This window comes from Dipodomys merriami, unplaced genomic scaffold (assembly GCF_024711535.1).
Source record: "Dipodomys merriami isolate MVZ:Mamm:240054 unplaced genomic scaffold, mDipMer1.0.p SCAF_16, whole genome shotgun sequence".
NCBI classification, from domain to species: domain Eukaryota; kingdom Metazoa; phylum Chordata; class Mammalia; order Rodentia; family Heteromyidae; genus Dipodomys; species Dipodomys merriami.
Window position 1 is genome coordinate 25,803,189 of NW_027202937.1, and position 18,876 is coordinate 25,822,064.

The 18,876-nt window shown below is 40.2% G+C and overlaps 1 protein-coding gene across 1 annotated transcript in view; it reads right to left on the reverse strand.

The window, feature by feature from the left end:
* Tmem170b (transmembrane protein 170B) overlaps nucleotides 1-8,000 on the reverse strand; it is a 31,396-nt gene extending 23,396 nt beyond the window's left edge. The window contains exon 1 of the mRNA XM_070024563.1: nucleotides 7,309-8,000. Coding sequence (XP_069880664.1) covers nucleotides 7,309-7,624 — 316 coding nt within the window. The 5' untranslated portion in view covers nucleotides 7,625-8,000. The remainder of the gene's footprint in view (nucleotides 1-7,308) is intronic.
* Between the last annotated feature and the right edge of the window lie 10,876 nt (nucleotides 8,001-18,876).

Sequence of the window (18,876 nt, forward strand, 5' to 3'; positions counted from 1 at the left end):
TTTATACGCTAGCACCAGCATTTGGCTAAGGTAAAAATTCTGATTCTTCTTTCTTAAACTTTGATAAAAAGCCTATTTTTCCCAAGGCTTAATCTATGTAACTCAAGATCACTAGATGAAATCTGATAGCCTAATGAGACCTCTATTAAGTGTGTTGTACTGCCACTGTGCAGTCTATGATGTTTCTACTGTTAAAATCTGATTAAAATATGCAATTAGCATTCCATACCTTATATAATCTCATATTTAAATAAGATAATAAATTGTGTGATGTTTAATGATAGTGAGATACATGTAAAATGTCAGACATAATACCTGACCCATAATAAATAATGAATAAATATAGCCATAATAAGAATTGTTTCTCCAATATTATGTAAGTTCAATGGTTTCACTGTCATGACAGTCCTCTTACATTTGACCATTTTAATCCCAATTCCTTCTTCTTCTGCTTCTGCTTCTGCTGACCTTTAGTAACTCTGACTCCAAGATTATCTTATTTTCCCTAACCTTCCTTTCAGTCACCAATGAAAGGAAAGATAAATGAGCTTTATTCTAATACTTATCTACAAAAATTCAACCTGAGAAGCCCTAACACTAACCAGTTCAGAAACTGCTATAGGCTTAAGAAAAGTAATGTAGGGCTGGGAAGTTGGCTCAGTGGTAGAGCGCTTGCCTTGCGTGCCTGAGGCCCTGGGTTCGATTCCTCAGCACCACATAAGCAAAAAAGAAAAAAGCCAGAAGTGGCGCTGTGGCTCAAGCGGTAGAGCGGTAGCCTTGAGCTGAAGAGCTGAGGGACAGCACCCAGGCCCAGAGTTCAGGCCCCACGACCGGACCCAAAAAAAAAAAAAAAAAAAAAAGTAATGTAGCCCTTGGATTTCATATTGCAGAGAGTATGGAAATATACTCATCAGATGGGAATTAAATGCTTTCCTTCAGATATACAGGTATGTTTCCTAAAAAGTTAGGAAGTACAAATCCTACCAACATTCACTAGTTAGCTCTATACCACAAAAGAGAATGGAATTTTTCACATATATTTCAGAAAAAAAATAAATGGAGGGGTTCAGCAAAAACATTGAAAAGTAAAATATGTAAGTAAGCCTATATGTACCAATTATATTTACACAATTCTACATGGGTATCTGGAGTCACTTCATCTACATGAACTCACTCCATCTATATAAACTCACCTCTAACAGTGGAGCAAATCCTACCGGCATGGCAATAGTGAGGGAAGCACACCGGCCTGGAACGCTTCTGAAGGAAGGTGCTGGTTGTACCACTAAGTGTGAGCTGATCCAGACAGGGAAATACTAAGATCTAGCTTTTTCTCAATTTCTTTTATTTTAATGACACTGAAAAGTAACACTAACATGGCTTAGCACTTTAAAGTATAAAAGGGAACTAAAATAATATGCTTATGAACATCTTAAGTACATACTTCTATAAACAGTGCCCAAATTACCAATTGTTCAACTTACAATTTTCACCTTTATATTTTGATGGTATAAAAATATATGCATACAACCATTCTAGTCTTTTACTTTATGTATAATAAAGTTACATGAGATATTCAGCACATTCTTTCTGTTAGATGATTTTTGCCCAAGTATGGGCTAATGTCAGTGTTCTGAGTACATTTAAAGTAGGCTAGACTAAGTACTAACTGCACTTTCAACTATAATGGATTTATCAAGATATAAAGCTACAAGGAGCATCTGTATACTCACACATATGTATATAAGTATAATAGAAATACACACACATAACTTTTGCTCGTTGAACTTGAATTCCAAGCCTCTCAATGCTTGCCATGAGTAGAGAAAAGGAGTACCTCTCCCCCACTTGCTGTTGATGAGAGAGGAGATGAATCTAACTCAGCCTCTACTCTTTCTTAGAGCCTACTATCCCTCTTTCTAGCACCAACCTGGTTCTGTGTTTATGCCAAAGTTTAAGGACCATGTCTTTTTCTAAGTAAAAATTCTTTTCTAAATCCTTAGCAACCAAATTTGAGTCAGAACACAAAGGTGGGAAATAAATCATTTGAAGAAAATAAAACTAAATAAAGGATACACTTTATTACAGGTTTTCTTTTATTCAAGTTATCCTAAAAATTGAAAATGTGGACATAATACTGACTATTTTTAGATTGAGATGTGGGAATTTAGAACACATTCAGAAAAAGAAAACGATATTTGAGGAAGAAAGAAAGCCATTTATTTCTCTACTTCAGTAAGCTGAAGAAAGAATATAAACTATTGACAGTCTAAAAGAATTTAGGAATCCTGAAATTACAAGACCTGGGGAAGGTACAGATCTACAGATCACTGGAGATTAATCTACTTTACATGGAATCCTCATACTAGTGTCCCCAAAGGGGAAAGAAAATAAACTGAAGACTAAACTTGTAAGATTTCTACATTGGATATATTTATATGGGTTCCTAACTTTTACAAAGACAATGGCAACAAATTAGTGTATTGCTCCCTTACTTGAGGTTTTATGGTCTAAGTTATCTAAGTTATCTAAGTCATCTGACATTCAAAAATATTAAAACAAAAAATTAAACACAGAATCTCAGAAACAAATAATTCCTAAGATTTTAATTGCTTAAAACTTTGCATAACACAACAGCATCTTGTCTGTTAAGATATGAATTTCCCCTCTGTTCAGAGTATCCACCCTGAGTACCTTACCCACCTGTTAGTTACTAAGGAACCATCTGTTTTCAGCTCAACAATTGCAGAATCATAAGGATTATGTTCAGATACTTGTTCCCTTTTCCTCTCCCTCTCTCCTTAGTGCCAGTTTCCAACTGTGGCTTTTTTTGGCCATTAACTGGAGATAGAATCTCACAGACTTACAGACTTTTTTATCTGGGCCAGCTTTGAACTGCAATCCTTAGATCTCAGCCTCCTGTGTGGCTAGGATTTTAGGTGTGAGTCAATAGCACCAAGCTAATTTTTCTTAATCTTAGCCCCAAAGCACAAGAGTAGTGATGCTGACAATTTTGTCACAGTGTATTGTTATAAGTGTTTGGTTGTAGTTTTTACTGTTAATCTCTTACTGCGCCTAGAGTAAGCTAAATGTGATCCTTAAGATACATGTGTAGGAAAAGAAGTACATAATAGGATTCAGTACGATATTGGTTTCGGGCAACCACTGAGGGAATGTATTCCTCAGGGATACGTGAGGATTACTGCAGTTCCACTCACATTCTCAGCCTCACTGGAGACAGAAAGAAAAGGCAAAGAACCAAGAATCAGGAGACACTGGCTCCAGTCCTGCCTCTGCCATTAAACTGACACTTAACTGGTAACAATGGTAATTCAGGGCTTCCAAAATGTAATTCTAACACTACAGTGTTGTTTCTAAACATCATTATCATTAAAATAGTTATTTCCTGGGCTGGGAAAGTGGCTCAAGTGGTAGGATGCTTGCTTTGCATGCATGAGGCCCTGGGTTGGATTCCTCAGAACCACATAAGCAAAAAAAGCTGGAAGTAGTGCTATGGCTCAAGTGGTAGAGTGCTAGCCTTGAGCTGAAGCCTAGAGTTCAGGATCCACAACTGACGTGTGTGTGTGTGTGTGTGTGTGTGTGTGTGTGTGTGTGTGTGTGTGTGTGTGTGTGTGTGTGTGTGTGTGTGTGTGTGTGTGTGTGTGTGTGTGTGTGTAAGAAATTCCTATACAGACCACTTTTTAATGGTCAGTTTCAGATAAAATAGTCCAATATATTTTCCCACTTTGCCTATGACATAACATATAAAGAGAATAACATTACACTTGTTCAGTTTGTATAAAGAAAAACACAGAAACAAGGGCACATTTTCCCTCTATTATTTAAGTAAGCAGATTCCTGCAATAGTTTCATAGTCATTTCTTAAATCCAAGTCAGTCTGGTTTTACCTTATGTTCCTTTATTGTAAAATAAAATGCCTTCTGACTTAGTTTAGATCTTACAATCTGAACCAAAGAGAATCACTTTTCTACTCATTGGGTATGGGATAGAAGTTACTCTGCCTCAATGTCTGAATTTATAAACTGAAGAAAAAGATCTCTCTGAAGATAGTTAAGATTAAATAAACATGATAGTGTGGTACTTTGCACAGAATATAACTGTGCTAAATAGGTTTGTGTATGTTTTAAAGTTATGTAAGGCAATTATCAAAAAAGTTGTTCAAACATATTATTCCTCATTAATAAGCATATTCATTCCAAGAAGACATAGCTGAAAAATGCAATGTGGAAAACTTTTAAAATTCAATCCAATAAGCATGTATTTCACACTTACTGTGTGCCAAGTACTTAATTCCAGCTACTAAGGAGGTAAAATCAGGAAAGTTAAGATTTATAGCAAGCTAGGGCAAAAAGTTAGTAACACCCATCTCAATCAACAAGCAAAGCCTTTGGGGCAGGTGCTAATAACCCCAGCTACATGGAAAGCATAGGTCAGGCCAGGTTTAAAAAAACAAACAAACAAACCACCAGATCTAATCTACAAACTAATTACATCAAAATATGGCCAGAGTGTGACCCAAGTAGTAGAGTACCTACCTCACAAACATGAGGTCCTGAATTCTAACCTCATTCCTGACATCAGACAAAAAGCATGGTATAGAAGAAAAAGAAGTACTAACCGCAAAGATTTGAGTCTTGCAGTGGTGGGCAACCTTTACTAGGCCGAGGCTCATTTGCATATTTATAACATCGTTGTTAGAGCATACATAATTTTCAACCCAAGCAGCTATAAGGATGGCAGCTAAGAGCCAAAGAGAAGCATCTGAGAAACACGACTGTCCCAAATGATTTCAAAGGCCTTCTGCAGACCAAGGACCACATGTAAGCCTACTAGAAGCCCAGCTGGCTAGTTGCTCTGTATTGGTTTAGGGCAGTTTAATTTTCCTGAGTTTTCTCATAAATATACTTTTTAGAGTTGCTCTGAAGATTAGAAATAACATATAAAGTGTACTCAATAAATGATAGGCTTATGAAACATACCTTTGCCTTCTGGCACTTTTACTCACTTGCATAGAATTCTTCATATAACCTTAGTTATTTCCCAATGGTTTCCACATTCCTCCATCCCTCCTCAGTTCTACCTTTTTTTTTGGGGGGGGGGTCCGGTCATGGGGCCTGAACTCTGGGCCTGGGCACTGTCCCTCAGCTCTTCAGCACAAGGATAGCGCACTACCACTTGAGCCACAGCGCCACTTCCGGCTTTTTTCTTTTTTGCTTATGTGGTGCTGAGGAATCCAACCCAGGGCCTCAGGCATACAAGGCAAGCGCTCTACCACTGAGCCACCTTCCCAGCCCCTCCTCAGTTCTACCTTTGAATGTTCAGTATATTCTTTATGAAACAGCAAGCCTATGTTAAGCCATCCATTGTTAAGATCACATTGAGATGTAACTGAAGCTAACTCTGGGTTGGTAATTGCTATTGTCAATCTAACAATTGGCTTATGAAACTGGAAGCCACAATAACAGTATTTTTAAATATTGTTAACTTTGGCCAAGAAATATTTATATTTTCACTTACTTTCTGACTCCCAAAATGAACTTTCTCTAAAAACTCTTTGATGAACTAAGCTAGTCATTAACACATATAAATACATGTTTTATTACATCCTTACCACTTAACTCTAATAAACATAAATGATAATCTTGAAATATGAAAAACGTAAATACAAAGCAGAATTGAATGAAAACATGGACAAAGTAGGTAAATAGTTAAATACAAAGGATAAGGCAATCAATCTCTAAATCATGAAATGGCCTCTATGTCAATTTAGTTTTTCAGATCTATAAAACTATATAAAGTCAAACCAGGTTCCTCTGGTCCCTGGCCTATAATCTTGACTACTCAGGCAGCTGAGATCTGAGGATCTACATCCTGAAGCTAGTCAAGGTACATAAATTCAAAGGATTCATCTCCAATTAACCATCGAAATGCCAGAAATGGCTCATGGTGGCTGTGTGTCCAAAAGCCAAGCAAGGGCTCACGGCCCTTCCTGAGGTCAAGCATCAGTACCAGAACAACAACAACAAAGTAAAATAAAAATAAGGTGTAAATAATTACATCTAAAAAGTGAGGTTACCATGAATCAATCTGGAATCTACCTTAATTTTCCTACTTCAAGAAAATAGGTGCCATTAAACTTATCCTTGTGGCATATAAATTCTATGAAGAACTTTTCTGTGAACTCTATCATTTTATATATATATATATATATGCATGTGCTATATTTACATATGCATGCACTTGTTATATACACATTATTAGTCAATTAAACATCACAGATTTTGAAATATTAATGTTGAATTAAAATGAATACTTTATTCGAAGAGCTACATCCTGAGCATGATTTTAGGATTGTTTTTCTGAGAAAAAGCCCGGAAACCTCACCAAATTGTAACTGCATCTTCTTCTGGTGAATACTACTCTCAAAGGCTGTATGTAGATTAAAATCCAGAACCTAGAGTGCATTTTCACAATAACACCCCCATAACTCTGTCCACAAAGCAAACCTACAGATTAGACTCCAAGTATCCAGTAAATGCTCACTCTAGCAAGGAGAAAGTGATGTTAGAATATAGTTCCACAAGTCCAACTCCTGACAGCCTCCATGAATGAAGGGAATTACACAAAAATGATTTGATGTCTCAGAAGCAGCCACTTGAGGCTGGAGACAGACTGACCCCAGGAAACGAGAGGGAGAGAGAAGACCGATGCAGCTAACATGCTTCCAATGAACTAGACCTTGGCCCAGCACCTGACCCGTTATAATCTACTTAGTCATCTCGTCGACAAAAACAAATGAACGGTCAAAGCAGAGATCGCGGGCAATGTGGATCCTGTCTTTGGGTTGAGATTTATCAGAAAAGAGAAAATGAGAGTAAAACCAGAAAAGGAGGGGGGGGGAGATCTCAAAAGAAAGGAGCGGTGTGCGTGTGCCTGTGCGTGCCAGGGGGAGGGGACGGTAATGACACCGATGCTAACGGTGCTCAAGTCTCCCGCTCCGGGGTGTGGAAGCAGGGCCACCCTCGGCCCTCCCCGCGCCGGGCGGGACGCAGGGGGGGGGCGGGGGGAGGGTCGTGCACGTTCCCGGGGACCGTCCGCGCCGAGGGATGGCGGATGCCGCCGTGGATCGGATTAACCCCCGCCTCCCCGTGCCCAGACGCGGGGTGCACGGGAGGTGGGGCGGCAGGAGCGCTCCCCACCCTCCGCGAGGGAGGACGGACCGCGGCGAGGGGGCGGTCCGCAGCCCCCCGCCCCAGCCCCAGCCCCCGCCCGGGCGCAGCAAATTACCGGTGAGGTTCCTCAGCACCGTCCCGTGGGCCCAGAGGCTCAGGACCTGCTGCACCGACAGGTTGATCATGGAGTGGTCGCCCCCCTCCGCCTTCATCTTCCCCGGTGGGCGCCCGCCGCCCTCTCCGGGGACGCCGGGCGGCGGCGGCTGCGAGGCGCGGGGAGCAGCGGCGGGTGCGCGGCTCCTCCAGGCCGCCGCCGCCGCCGGGGGTGGCTGCGGGGCGCCGGGCTGGACGCAGCTGCCTCGGCCGACGGGCCTCGAGGGGGGGCCGCTCAGCGTGTCTCCCAGGCAGCCCCCTCCCCGCCGGGGAGACATTGAGGACCGTGGGGCCGGGGAGGGGAGGGGGCCGGGCGCTGTCCCCCGCGCGGCCCCCGAGCGAGGACTCAGTCGGGCGGAGGAGGCCGCGGCTCCCGGTCAGCGGCCGCGCCGCGTCGCGGGGGCCCGACGCGAGCCGAGGCCGAGGTCACGCCGGGAGGCGCGGGGTGATGATGGGCAACCGGCAGGTGCAGCCCCGGACGGGGCCCGGCTCATCGCCGCTGGTAGACGACGAGGAGGAGATGCGGGGCCCGGGGGACGCTGCGGAGCCGGCCGCGGCGGCACCTGCCGCCCGCCTGCCCGCCTTCGGGTCGCCGACACTCGAGGAACCGCCCCCTCCACCCGCGGCCGCCGGCGGGCCTCTCGTGCGCGCGCGTGCGTCGCCTCATCCCAGTCCCTCCTCGCCCGAGCGGCTGCGCGTGCGCACTCCGCCCCGCTCCCTCGACCTGCCCGCCCTCCGACAGCCGGCGGGCCCCTAAGCCCTCCTCCTCCCTCTCCTTTCACGCTAGAGCTTTGCGTGGCTTGACAGCGACAGGCGTCCGCCCGCAGTGGGGCGGAGGGAAGTGCAATCACGTCACTGGCGCCACCGCCGAGCCTCGCTGCTGATTGGCTGCTCCAAGGGAACGGTCTCCACGGTCTCCACGCCCCCTGCCGCCCACCAGCTCGCGGGCACGCGCCCCGGGAAGATCGGGAGCTTTTGCTTGTATCCTGGCGGCGTGCGCCGGAGGGAGGGGCGCTCCTACATGCTTCGTGCGGTGCACGCGGTGACAGTTCTGCTCTGTGCCTGCTGGGGAAACGCGTGCCTTAATGGTGTTTGCGAGCAACTTTTTGGACAGGCGTCAACATCTCTATTTAATTCATTTGCAGTTTGTTTTTAAATTCCAGTGACCTGGATAAGTCAATAACTTGCAGAATATAAGTTAAAGCTAGTGAAGCAGATATATCCTCTTTGTCGTTGAAATCAGTTTTTCTACCTTCAGCAAGAACTTGGCCGGGATCCGAAGTCACCTACTGATGCAAGGTTCTGCAGGTGCTCTAATCTCCAATGCTCTGTCTTTCCTGGTACTATTCTTTTCCATCTAAATGACAAATGTCCATTATTTTCTTTCCTAGTGCTCAAACTACAGCTCATTCTCCAATAGATGATAGATAGATAGATAGATAGATAGATAGATAGATAGATAGATAGATAGATAGATAGATAGATAGATAGATAGATAGATAGATCTAGATATAGATATATCTCCAAAACATAATTATTTATGCATGTATAGAGAAAGAGATGTAGAACCAAAGTATAACAGAAATAATAAACTTGCAAGAAGGATGCAATAGCAGAAATTTTTATAACACATTTATTCATAGGCAATAAAAAACTAAAACCAACACAAACGTCTTCCAGTAGGTGAATGGGTGGGCAGAGTATGGTCCATCCCTAATTTTTTTTTTTTAGATGAGCTATTTGGCGACCTCAGCTTAAAGGCATTATGCTAAGTGAAAGCAGCCAATGACAAAAGGGAACATGTTGTTTGATTCTATTTACATAATTTTCTTCCAAAGATGACAAAACAGAGCTGTGACTAAACACAGAGCTGTTCTCAGGGCCTGAGGTGAAAGGAGAGAGGAAGTAATGAGAACCAGCAGAAGAGCTTTGAAGGATGAAGATATTTCCACTGTGGTGGAATCTGTAGATGCACTGAACTCATGCACAAGTAATTTGGATGTAATTAATGAACCACATTGTCTTTAATGAATTATTGTACATTTTTGAGTTTATAGGAACTCTTTGTGTGTGTATATATATGTATATATAATTTTTTTTGTTCAGGTGTTCATTTTCTTCTATTCGAATTCCAGTGATGTTACCAATATACATCTCAGAGCCACATTCTCTACAGAGTAGATTGTTATAAAGTAAGGCTACCCACAAGCTCCACCCCTTATGTTCCTGGCCAGGTCCCTTTCTGTTTCTGTGTGTATTGTGGTGCAGCTCCGGGTACTCTTACCAATGACTGAAGAGATGTGGATACCCAATCTTAAATTTTCAGCCCCTAGAACTGTAAGCTAAAAATAAATACATAATTACCCAGCTTCAGATACATTAGTAACAGAAAATGTACTACTCAATATAATACATACAAAATACAGACACACATAATATGTGTACTCAGGAAATATATTGCTTATTTTATTTATAATATACAGGTCTGCTATCATATATGTACATTCCTCATCACAGACCTGTATATATTTATATCTACATATCTACATATATATATATACCTGTTTTCCATAAATGCTGAGAGTTCTAAAAATGGAATAAGAGGAGAATCTAGCACATTTAAAGTGTTGAGATTGAAGGCCTCCTTCTTAGCCAAGGCCATGCAAATAGGTCAACAAGAGCAGCCAATCAGCCCCTTCCCTGCGTGTCTCCCCCTTTCTTGATGGGTAAAGGGATGGAAGAGCATATTTTAAAACCAAATTAGCTAATATTGATTGAGCAAGATACTAAGTGAAGAAATGGTTGATGAGGTGTCATCTCAGAATTAGGCCAGAGGTTCTGCAGGGCCCAACACAATTCCTCCCTGCTACAGGGAGCATTTTAGAATTTGGCTGTAAGGGAGACTTCCCTGCTATGTTCAAGTTCTTCATGTTTGTCCTGGATGTTCAGTTTCAAATAAGGCATGGTGTCATCTTCTACTGTAAGGTAGGTACAAAGTAGAGTGCAAGGTTAAATAAGGAACTTGATTTACTCCAGGAGATAAAGTCTGGACCAATTCGTGGTCCATATAGAATAGAAAGCCCATTTTTAAAAATCTCATTGTTTAAAAGATAGAGAGCTCATGTGAAATGTTCTTCAGAAACATTTCTTAATAATGAAAAAAAGTCTCTTTGTGCCCTCCCCCCCTTTATTTTTTGGGTCCGGTTGTGGGGCCTGAACTCTGGGCTTGGGCTCTGTCCCTCAGCTCTTCAGCTCAAGGCTAGGGCTCTACCACTTGAGCCACAGCGCCACTTCCGGCTTTTTTCATTTTGCTTATGTGGTGCTGAGGAATCGAACCCAGGGCCTCAGGCATGCAAGGCAAGCGCTCTACCACTGAGCCACCTTCCCAGCCCCCCTCCCCTTTTTTATGTTGGGAGTCAAACTGAGAGCTGCATGAAGAGCCACTTTATTAAGACCATGAAGAACCCTTTTATTAATGAACCTCACTACCTCCCTGGAGCCTCTGGAGAAGCTATATAAAATGGGGGTCAAATTAAAAAGACCCCTTTACCTTTATCATCCTTTTTCTTTCCTGGAAGTGCGAATGCAATGTGAATAGAGTTTCAAATCTATTTAAAACAGTTTCAAATCACTGTTTATTCTTTCGGTTCTTATTTATTTAGTGCCTATACTAGAGCTTGAACTCAGAACCTGGATGCTGTTCTTTTTAGCCTTTCAATCAAAGTTGGTACCCTTCCATCTGAGCCACAGCTCCACGTCTGGCTCTTTGCTGGTTAATTAGAGGTAAGAATCTCATGGAGCCTGGTGACCATGGCTCAAGTATGTAATCCTAATCAGGGGACTGAGATTACAGTTCAAAGCCAGCCCAGGTAGGAAACTTTGTGAGACTCTTCTCTCCAGAAAAATACTTAAAAAAAAAAAGGAGTCTCAGACTTTCCTGCCTGCCTGTTCTGGCTTCAAACCATGATCCTCAGATCACAGCCTCCTGAGTAGACAGGATTGCAGGTGTAAGCCACCAGTGCCCAGCTCTATTATTGGTAAACCCTTGACAAGCAAGTCAATTTTCTTCTTATGCTTACTGAGGTCTAACATAGGAAAAGAAAATAAAGGAAATATATTTAAATAGATAATTTATTTCAAAATTGCTGAGAAAATCTCAATCAGACAAACCCCTCTGGGAAGAGATAGTATAGAATGATGGAAGGAGTGACATTGATTGAGGTACATTGTACTCATAAATTGAGATGTTGAACCAAATCCCCTTTGTTCAACTAAAGATAATTAAGAAGAAAAATAGCATCCCTGCATTTTTCACCATGGCTTCCATGATAGTAGCTGGTTAGGCTGTTTTATGTATCTGGGGCATAATGATGAATACTTTGTACCTTAAAAAGTTACATTGAAGCCAGGTGCAGGTGGCCATGCCTGTAATCCTAGCTAGTCAGGAGGCTGAGATTTGAGGATTATGGTTCAAAGCTAGCTTGGGTAGGAAAGTCCATGAGACTCTTATCTAAAATTAACTACCAAAAAAGCTGGAAGTGGTACTGTGACTCAAGTGGTAGAACACTAACCTTGAGCAAAAGAAACTCAGGGACAATGCCTAGGCCCCAAGTTCAAGCCCCAGGACGGGGCTGGGGAGGAGGAGAGGGGAGGGGAGTTACATTAAAAATCTTGCCTGACTTAAATTTATTGAGAATTTAAGCCAACAACATTGATTTTTCATTCAAAACTGGAATTTTTTCTTTCATATGTGTGTATTTAGGTTTGATAAATACTAGTCATGCTTCTGAAAAATGCCTTTAATAATGCTAATCTCTACCATTTGAGGGTGAATTGAGTGTTCATAAATTCTAAAGATGTTTGATCAATTTTCAATTAAATGATTAATTTAGTAAATATACTTTGTTGATAAAAAGTGAGGCATGTTGCCAGGCTCCATTTCTCAAACTATGACCAACCCTGTGTCCTTATGTGCCACTCTAAATAAGGTCTTTATTTCCTCCCAGGATTATTGCAGCAATGCCTTAGTTAGCTTGCCTGGCTCTGGTCTCCACCCTTCAATCACTAATCACTACTTCCCCAAAGACAAGGTTCCTCATGCTCTCCCTCTGCCCAGCCATTCCTTACATTCTGCTGCTCATATTTAAACTCTTCTCCCACTCCCCATCCATGATGCTCACCCAGTGCAATGTCCTAGCTTCTAGCATGTATGTGGTACCCGGGGTGGACAGGCTGCCCCACTGCACAGATAAGCTCTCTTATTCCCATGCTTAGCCCTTTGTTGCCCATTCTGCCCTTTATCTGCTCAAATCCTGTCCCTTTCTTCAAGTTGCAGGTCCAAAGTTCTCTCTGACCATTTCAGCTTCATTTCGTGTTAGCAGAGACTCTAAAAGACAATGATAGGAAACCTGTCAGAAAGGCAAAATGGACTCTGTCTCTTTTCCTCTCTCCTTGGCTTCTACATTTATGCCTGCTCCATTTCTCTTTTCCTTAGTTTAGAACTTCTGAATTTCAACATACATTGTTGCTTTATATCTCTTCCTTTCCATTTTTGCAAGGCAAATGATGACTAAAACCACATATATTCTTTTTTGTCCCCTATAATGCCTATGGCCTTAGCACAGTGCTGCATATTTATTGAATATTTTTTTACTTGATTCACTTAAGTCTTTAACAAGTTTTAACATTTCTTACAGAAATGTAGAAACAGTAACTTTCTAAAAATGAATGTGCTCCTTTGCCTCAAGCTAAATTCATGGAGCCAATGGATCATGGACTAAAACCCAAAACACTATAAGCCAAACAAAATCAACCTTTTTTTAAAATAAGTAGTTTATCTCAAGTATTTTGTAATAGTGTCCCAAGTCTAACTAACACATTAGGAGGGAAAACCCACCTTTCTTAAGCAATGTGAATGTCAATATTTTGTCTTAATTACTAAAAATATATATTTATGTTGAACCCAAACTTAATGAAAATACTCATAGGCAATTAAAAGGTAAAATTTCAAGTGTTTCATTTGTCTACATTTGACACACCAAGACAGAAAAAAAACAAATCAAGTTTTATGATTTTTTTGAGAACAACATGATGAGATTAGATTGAAGAAAATAATCTTAAAGAGCCATCTGATGTTAAATGCTAAGCGCTTTTCTGACAATTGACTTCCTCTAGTCAAGAAAATTGCATAAAAATTTAACACTGAAGCTTCACGAGGGCAGAAATGTTCTGTGGAACTCTATATTCTGCACCTCGGTAAGCAAAGCAGGAACACTAAAAATGTCCAGCTTAGACAGATGTTTAGACTGAGGGAGTAGCTAAGGAAAAGGAGTCCCTCCATTTGTGGATGCAGGATATGTGCATAATGAATAGTGTTGGGTGATTGCTTGTTTGTGGGAGAAAATCTCTCACAAGCTATTTTATTTTTTTATTATCTGGGCCTCTTAAACTGAAACTCTACTTGACAAAAATAAGTTGGGAGTCAAGTGTTATAATAATGGACAATTTTCTAAGACTAAAAGGCAGAGATGTAACTGGAGCTCTGGAAGGAAGTGAAAACAGCAACTGACAGTTGACAAAACTCTTGTCCTGTTCACCTTCTCCTTTTTGTGTCTCCACCAAGTCTCTCTCCTTCCCTCTCTCCTTCCCTCCCTGCCTCTGATCTCTCTCTCTTCCTTCCCTCCTCTTCCGCTCTCCCTTTATTCCCTCCCTAATCTTCCCCCTCCCTCCCTCCCTCTCCATCTCCTACTGTATCCATCTCCTCCTCTCCCTCTCTCCCTCCCCCCACCCCTTTTTCTTCTGCGGAAGCATGCTGCATCCGCAGGTCACATGAAAAGATAAACTTCCTCTTGAACCTAATTTTGAAATTGGTGAGTGAGACCATACTTGACTCCTAGTCAGTTGGCAGAAGTTGGACAATCAAATATGGCTGTGGAATAGTATCTGCTGTAGATTTAGCTGCCTGAAAATGTTCCTGTGGCTTTTTGGTAACAGGTTATTTAAGTATAATGTTGAAATGTTCAGATTTGTGACCTTCTCTAAATTTCACTAGGGGCAGATGAAGAACTAAATACATAAAATAGATTTAGAGTGATCATAGACAATAAAAAGTAACTATTCCATAGAAGAATGTTTATGAGTTGAACAGATATTCTAGAAATAGATATGTATTAGAAGTGTGATTTGAACATAGCTTATATTTAAAATTTATGTTATCAGAAAATCAGCCATTAAGGTTATGAAATATTTCAAAATGAATGGTAACATCAATTACATGCAAAAACTTATTGTGGGAAGAATGATGGAAGGTGTGACCTTTGTCAAGATACACTGTATTGATAAATTGAATGTTGAACCAAAACCCCTTTGTACAACTACTTTAAAATGATAAAAAATAAATAAATACATGTTTAAAAGGAAAAAATAATGAAAACCTAGATGCAAACTAAGTTAATAGTAAGTTAAGAAATTTTATAACATAGTATATAGAAGATTAGGAAGACCACCCCCAAAATTTTACATTTGCTACTTTGTGAGTTGTATGTTCATGAGTCTCTTTTGTTATACAAGTTATTTTTAGAGCTATCATTAATAAATAATTATTATTGGTCTTATTATTATATTTTGCTGGTTTGGGGGCTTGAACTTGGGGTATGGGTGCTGTTCTTGAACTTCTTTTGCTCAAGGCTAGTACTCTACCACTTCAACCACAGCTCCATTACCAGCTTTTGGGCAGTTGATTGGAGATAAGAGTCTCACAGACTTTCCTATCCAAGCTGGCTTTGAACCACGAACCTCAGATCCCAACTACCTGTAGCTAGGATTGCAGGTATAAGCAGCGAGGACCCAGCTGAGAATTGTTATTATTTTAAAAGCTTATTTGTATAAATAGGAAAAGAACAACCCTGGAATTGGAATATCACCCTACTGTTGGAAACACTGCCTTAACTAACTGATACCACATTACCAATGTATGGCTAGAAAAGGATAATGTGTCAGATTACCATGAGACAGAAGTGATGCTGAAGAACTTTCCAGCTACTTTCATACAACCTTCTTCCATTTAAATATCCAACTGTTCCAGAATCTTGGGTTGAAAAAGTTTCATTTTTACCCTAATGGGTTTTTTGTTGTTAAAAAATTGTTTAACTCTATGTGTGAGTCTGAAACTTAGCTCTATACTGTTTCATTCGCATCTGCTGGTTCTTATGATTATATCTCCACAGTCATGATTAATGAATGTACCCTTAGTACATGTTAAATTCAAATAGTGTAAACATCCAGCTATTGCTTTCTCTGTCAGTGACTTCACAAGTCAAAGAGCTGTGTTTGGGAGTGTTCAATGCAGTCAGGCTATCCTAAAGGAGGTCAGGTTGCTCCATGACCTTCCCTCAAGTGATCCACAGCACACAGAAGGGTCTAATAACTGTCAATCAGGAAGTCAGACTGCCTGAACATCCAACACTTTAGGAGTGTTTGTAAAAATGGATGCTATAAAACATCAGCTCTAATAGTATCTAACAGTGTGTTAACCATTCTGTCTGACTAAACTGTATCAAAATAAGAAAATTACATTGTATTATTTCCTTCTTTCAAGAAAAGGAAACTTCCAGCTAACTGGAAACTTCCCAGTGAGGATGACTAGAGGTATTATGCCTCACGTAAGGCTTCAGAGCAGATCCAAATCAGAATCCAGATGTTCTCATTTCTACCCAGGGTTTCTTTAGTATAATTTCTCTGTGGTTCTTACATGAACTAGAAGCTGGAAATAGTTCATTACATGCAAAAGATTGTTGCTATCATTATTTAAAGAAAAAAACAAGCAACTCCAGACATGACTTCAAAGCAACTATGCAACCCAATTTCAGTCCATGGAGCTTCTCACTTTGCCAAGATAGTTAGTGCTCTAGAAGTCATATCTATCCATCAACACAGTTGATTACCTTCTGTCTTTACCCAACTGAAAAAGAATTATCAACCATAAATTACAAAATTGTTCTTCATTAACTTTGGACAGGCAACCTATATTACTTTTAAATATCTTGTTAAAACTGGCAGTCTGAATAGATGAATATAGGTGGAAGTACTTGTGCCACCCACCCGTTTCACAGGCTAGTTGACAAATAATGAAAAGAGCTTTATGTCTCTGCAGTGGGATATGGGAACATAATGACTTGTTAGCATTCCAGCTGCTATCCCAATTATTATAACTACCTTAACTGGTGACTTAGTGGATGTAGTAAGCAAATCTTAGCTATAAAATGAATGCATGGTCCTTATTTAAAGCTTCAGACTAATTGTTTTCTCTATAGGAAAATATTTGCAACAGTTTTCAAGTGAATGCGAATGGATGTCAGGGTTACATGTGAATGTTAGCCAAGGCAGTGTTCAGAAAAGAGGTCAAATCTAGTATGACACTAGAAGCACAGACAATTTAAAGGTCATTAAACTGAATGCTTATGGTATATGCATTTTATGATATGTAAAATTTACCTAAAAAGTATAAATAAAGAACAATAGTAAAGTTTGCTTATTGTGGGGTAAGGGTTTGTAACTCCTTTTTATGAATTTTAGATATAACTTAAATATACATTATATATGTACATATATATGCATTACATATATATGTATTATGTGTGTATACACATATATGTATATATGTGTATTTATGTATATATGCATACATATATTTATGTATATATGCATGTATGTATATATGCATTATATACATGTATATACACATTTTATACATAATACATATATATAGTATACATATATAGGTATTATATACATATATGTATTATATATGCATTATATACAATACTTATTATATAATATGTATGTATTATATATACATATGTATGTATTACATACATATATGTATTATATGCATTATATATAATACTATTATATACTATGTGTATTATATATGTATTATATACATATATGTATTATACATATATGTGTTATATACCCATATGTACTATGTGCATATATACATAAATATACATATATACACCAATGTATATTTCATATAATCCATACACAGAATATATGTATATGTAACACAATATACACATATTATATGTTATGTACATCCTATTATAACATATCATTTATATATACATATTGCATATAGAAATGTGAAGTAGCAGTGTATGTACCATGTGTTTGATTGAAATGGGAAATAGTAATGTATGAGTGTATTTTAAAAGGAGAATAGGACTAGGGTCTGGGAAGGTGGCTCAGTAGTAGAGTGCTTGCCTTGAATGCATGAGGCCCTGGGTTCGATTCCTCAGCATCACATCAGCAGAAAAAGCCAGAAGTGGTGCTGTGGCTCAGGTGGTAGAGTGCTAGTTTTGAGCTAAAGAGCTGAGGGACAGCGCCCAGGCCCAGAGTTCAGGCTTCATGACTGGCAAAACAAAGAGAGAGAGAGAGAGAGAGAGAGAGAGAGAGAGAGAGAGAGAGAGAGAGAGAGAGAGAGAGAGAGAATATGACTTAATTTTTAAATATTAATTTTCTGCGTGGTGCTTGTGGCTTATGCCTATAATCCTAGGATTATATACCTATAATCCTGAGGATCATAGTTTGAAGCCACCCAGTCAAACAAAACTGTGAGGCTCTCATCTCCCATTAACCAGTAAGTAACTGGAACTGGAGGGATACCACAATTGGTAGAGTACCAGCCTTCAGTGAGTATGTCAGACAAGAGCATGAGGCTCTGTGCACAAGTCTAATACAGCGGTTTGAAAACTAAACAGCTGTCATATTCATTCTTGAGGGAAAAAAATCCCACTCTTCCAAGAAGCTGATGTATGTGTATGTGTGTGAGGAATTATTTAGCTCACTAATGAGAATATCAACAAGAGAGTATCCACAAGATAGTAATGACAGTTCTAAGGAGAAAATAAATTTCTGCTTATGAACAATGAATAAACTGAGTGATGAAATAAAATCACAAATTACTTTGGAACTGGTCAGTACCCTGTAAAATGATATCAATATAATCTATATGACATTATTTTTTAATGGACAGAAAGAAATTGCAACATACCAATATTTGGCATACAAATATTGAGTGTGCAGAGGCCTACCATAACAGTAGTAAAAGAGTAATCCCACTCCTAAAAGAGTGATCCTCAACTGGAGACATATTTCCCCCTCAGAGGTACTGACAGCTGGCCTTGGATGAGTCCACACACTTAAAGGGTTTGCTGTGCCCCAGAATTTAGCCTCCCCATTCCAACAAGCCATTGATGCCTGGGGACCTTTTATACTCTTACAACTATGTGGACAAAGGTGTGTGCAGTGCTTTGGATTTACAATGTCCCCTGAGGCTCCATGTTATGAAGACTTATCAACATTTGATGGTTCTGATCAGAGTGGTGGTAAGACTTTGAGGAGGTGGGGCCTAGTGGGAGGTCATTGGGGGCATGTCCTAGAAAAGGATATTGGGACCTTGCTCCCCCCACATCCGTCTCCCTCTCCCTCCCTCGTTCCCCTCCCCTCTTTCTTGCTTCCCAATCGCCAG